General features: G+C 34.8%; 1 protein-coding gene across 1 annotated transcript; it reads right to left on the reverse strand.

The window, feature by feature from the left end:
• Window positions 1-675: 675 nt before the first annotated feature.
• On the reverse strand, window positions 676-2398 carry LOC141337527 (GTPase IMAP family member 8). The gene is made up of 2 exons (XM_073843364.1): window positions 1591-2398; window positions 676-1505 (listed from the first exon to the last, which is right to left on the reverse strand). Exons 1-2 carry the CDS (start codon window positions 2396-2398, stop codon window positions 778-780), a joined length of 1536 nt encoding a protein of 511 aa, XP_073699465.1. The 3' UTR covers window positions 676-777.
• Window positions 2399-4506: the final 2108 nt, after the last annotated feature.

Genomic DNA, 4506 nt, shown 5'->3' on the forward strand with positions numbered 1-4506 from the left:
GGTAAAATCAATGGTAGTTATCAATACACTAACCAAACATTTGTTTTTACACTAAATTGTGAAACTGGTGCATTATCTTTTTTTCTTTTTTTCACAAGTATTGACATTATGTAAATAATATCCAAATGTGGTGAAAGTATTATTTACCTCTGTAATATTTAAACATGCAATACTATTCCCTGTAATTCATTACAGACTGTCACACCCCAGACGTATGCAATTAGTTGAGGTAGATTGTGAAATGTTAAGCCAGGCAGGTTGTTAAAACATCAAATAACACGCTAATCAAGATCTTCAAGATTACTAGAAAGTTACTGGAAGATCAGTTTGATTAAGGATGCAGCTAAGCTCTGCATGAAAGTGGACCTTGAGGGCCAGAGTTGGGAACGCCTGAATTAAAATATAAAATATGTCACAGAGCCATACATTTTTGGGAGGAAGGTACACAAACAAAAACCTTGCAGTTTTGACTCCACATTAACATAAATAAATAAATAAATAAATACATAAATACAAACATACATTTCCAAATTTATTACAGGCAGACATCTATTTTGACTACTGATGATGGAAACTGTAAAATTAAAACATTTTTCCTTATTTTTTTGTCTGAAATCATATAAATCTTTTAACATTCTTATGTTTGATGAGCCATACAATATTTAGGTCCAGCCTAGTAAGTATGAAAAATATCCGCTATTATTGCTAGAGTCTGTAATATTGACGACAATTAAAAAAGATTTTCTCAGCTGTTTGTTTATATTGCTTTGCTGTTGTTCACTGTAGTCCACTTTTAGCCACCGCTGCAGCTGCTAGCGCCCCTATCAACAAAACAAACACTCCTCTCAACCAATTTGATGGGTTTGCTTTGACTTTCTCCTCTTTCTCCCTGCCAGTCTCTTTCTGATATTTCACAAATGTCTCATTGGTGTAGTGCTTCCCTCCATTTCTCTCCAGCATGTTGTCAATCTTCTCCAGCACTTCAGTGACCTGAGAGCGATTCTCCATGTTTTTATTGTTTAATGAGTGAAATCTGCCTCCGAAACTCTCAGTAAAAGCCTGTGGATCTGGAGTGTCTCTAATATACTCATCTAACGATTTTCCCTTCAGATGATCAGCGTGAGTGAACAGAATAACAGTGTGATGTAAAGCGTCTTCTCCGATGTTCTCCTGAATCCATTTGACTGTGTTTTTCTCCTCATCTGTGAGTCTCTTGTCCAGTCTGATGACCAGCAGAAACACATGAGGACCAGGAGCAGACATCTCTGCACACTTTTCTATTTCAGCTTGTATTTGGTCTCTCGTCATCGATGGATCAAACAGTCCTGGAGTGTCGATCACTGAGATGTTTCTTCCATACACACCTGCTTCTTGTTTCTCACAGGTTTGACCACTTGATGGGAGACTTGTATTGATTTTGAACACATCTTTGCCCAGGATGGTGTTTGCTGTTGAGCTCTTTCCAGATCCACTTCTACCCAGAAGAACAATCCTCAGATCAGACACTGTGAAGAAAAAAGTTAGTTTACTAACTCCACGACATATCCTAATAAAAAGAGGTGTGAATTGTTAAAAAAGCTAAATGTTTACCTTTTATTGAATTATCTTCTGGTGTCTCTTTCTTCTCCCCAGTCAAACATGTTTCTTGTTTTTGATTGCTTCCTTCTGGAGAAGCTGTATTGTCGTTCTGAATACTGTTTTCCTTCTCTTCTTCTCTGTTTTGATGCTCTACTCTATTGTCTTCTCCGTTCTTCTCTTTCTCTTGACTTGCTATTTGCTGGTCAAGACTGATCTTCTCTTTTCCATCTTTTTGTTTTGTTCTTATCTCATCTTGACTCTTCACACAGATATCTTTGACATAATATTCTCGTCCATTCTTGCTCACCACTTCATCAATGTTCTCTAACAGGCTTGCAATCTGCTTCCTATCTCTCTTGTTTTTATGAATGATCACGTGGCATTTCTCTTCACAGAAGCTCAGGAGCTCTCTAGTTTTTCTGCCCAGCCTGAACTCGATCCATTCTCGTTTGGACATCGCCTCTCTTCCAGTAAACAACACCATGGTGAACCTGAAAGCGTCCTTTCCAAAGTGCTCGTAAATCTTTTTTACGATCTTCACCACGTCTTCTATGAATCTGTCGAGTCTGATGACGAGCAGGAACACGTGAGGACCGGGATGAGCGAGATTCAGACTCTTCATCATCTGCTTCTTCATCTGTTCATCGTTCAATTGAGTGTTGAAGAATCCTGGAGTGTCGATGATGGAGATGTTTCTGTCTTCTACTCTTCCTGTCTGTATCTCACTTTCGCTGGTTCTGCTCTCTTTAAACGCCTCTCGACCCAGTATTACGTTGCCTATTGAACTCTTTCCGGCTTCACTTCTTCCAATTAGCACCATCCTCAGCTCTTGTACAGCAGGTGGTTCATCGGACTCTGAAATAATGAGAAATAAGCATTAGACGAAATTGTAGACTAAATGCTTAATAAACATTTCCCCCCGGTTTCACAGACAAGGCTTAAGCCTAATCCTAGACTAAAATGTAAATCTGAGCTGTTTCAACTGTAAGAAACTTGCACTGACTGATCTTAAAATATATCAGTGTCTTTGCTTTGTCTCAGGATGCACATCGGTAATGTTTTTTTCTAAGCAAGTTTATAAAAAATTACTTATGTCCTAATTGAACTATGGCCTAATCCTGGTTTATTCTAAGCCCTGTCTGAGAAACCGGGCCTTTAGGTATAACAATGCAGAAAATGGCTTATTTAGTATATTTGTCTTTTTTCTAGTCAAAATATCTAATTAAATCTTGAATTGAGATGCATTTACTAGATTAGCAAAATTATTTAAGATTTTTAGTCTTGTTTCCAGGGGGTCAAAAATAATTTAAGTGCATTTTCCTTAAGTAAAAAATAAGTACAATTATCTGCCAGTGGGGTAAGTAAAATATCTAAATAACTAAATTAACTGCATTTTGCTTAAAATAAGACTAAATATCTCATGCAATTTATGTATCTAGTTAATGCATCTTAATTTAAGATTTTTTTTTTTAAATATTTTAACTAGAAACAAGAGAAAAAAGTAAGATTAGTCCTTTTTTTTTTTTTTTTTGCAATGAAGGTAGCATACCAGCAAAGAGTAATGGTTTGGATCATGAAAGTGTGTTACACAATAAAACAAAGAAAACAATTGTACAGTTATATGGTAAGATTTTTTTCCCCTAACTCCTAACTAAACTCCCCTAACTAAATAAATAAAAATACCCATGACAGTAGGCGTGTTCTCTTAAAGAGACAGTGTCTTAAATACACATGATGCACAAAAAACAACAACAATATAAAAAACATGAATAACTAAATCAAATATGAAATCATATATCATTACTCTCAAAATAGGAGAAAATATAATATAGACCATGTAGAGTTATGTCAGATGACAAGACACATCAAATGTTAAGTTATAATATTTTCAATAAAATGTTTACTTCTTTCATTTTTCTTTAGAACAACACGCAAAATGAATCGTTCATAGAATATGTATGATGAAAAGTAAATAAACTGGCACTTGTAAACTCTGAGACTAGAAAAACAGTTGTCAAAAAAGTTTGCTTAAAATACTATAACAATTTGACACAACCACAATTAATATCAGCCTAAAATGACACATCTAAAAACACATTGATCGTATCGGAAACATAATAACTACAATACCAGATCACAAATGTGATAACCTGACAGCACACAGATACACATGTTGTCTAAATATGTATTAATAGCCTATTATTTTATATTATCTACTAACTAAACCATTGATACAAATATAGACACGTCTGGATTATGTTTTATTGTTTATGTGAATCTACATATTCAGAAATCACCTGTTTAAACAGGGTGTAAAACACATGATAGGTATTGAGATCAACTACAATCTAGTTAAACAGGTTTTGTTGCGTATGTTTTGTCTTTAACATTCTCTACAGTGACTATATCAGATTGCTTTAATTATACCATAATAATACAAACCTACCTGTGTGTTCTGGATTCATTTCCATGTTTTGGTTGATATCTGTGAGTTTCACAGCAGTAGTTCAGGCTCTCAGTGTGAATCCAATGAGAGAATGAAGGTATTTGAGCTTGAGCAGTTGTGGCAGTGGAACTCCCTCTATTGTGATGAACTAATGACAACAACACTGACTTGATTGAAAGGCTTTCTGACACACTATTGACTATTTTTTTTAGTGAAATCACATTTGATGGTATCTTAATACAGATGTGTGATACAGTCAAATACATTTATATTAATTAATACAGCCAATTTCAGTCAGTTGTCACTAGCAGTAGTTTTTTTTCTTCTTTTTTTTCTTTCCTTTTTTTAATTTTAGTGATTATGAAAAATAAAAATTCACATTTTGGACCTTGTGATCATCTTTATAGTTCACTTCACATCTCTGAGCAGTTATTTTCAGTCACAGTCACTGAATATCAATCGTCACTGATTTCTTTTTTTGG

The sequence above is a fragment of the Garra rufa genome, chromosome 6 (genome assembly GCF_049309525.1).
Source record: "Garra rufa chromosome 6, GarRuf1.0, whole genome shotgun sequence".
Classification (NCBI taxonomy): Eukaryota; Metazoa; Chordata; class Actinopteri; order Cypriniformes; family Cyprinidae; genus Garra; species Garra rufa.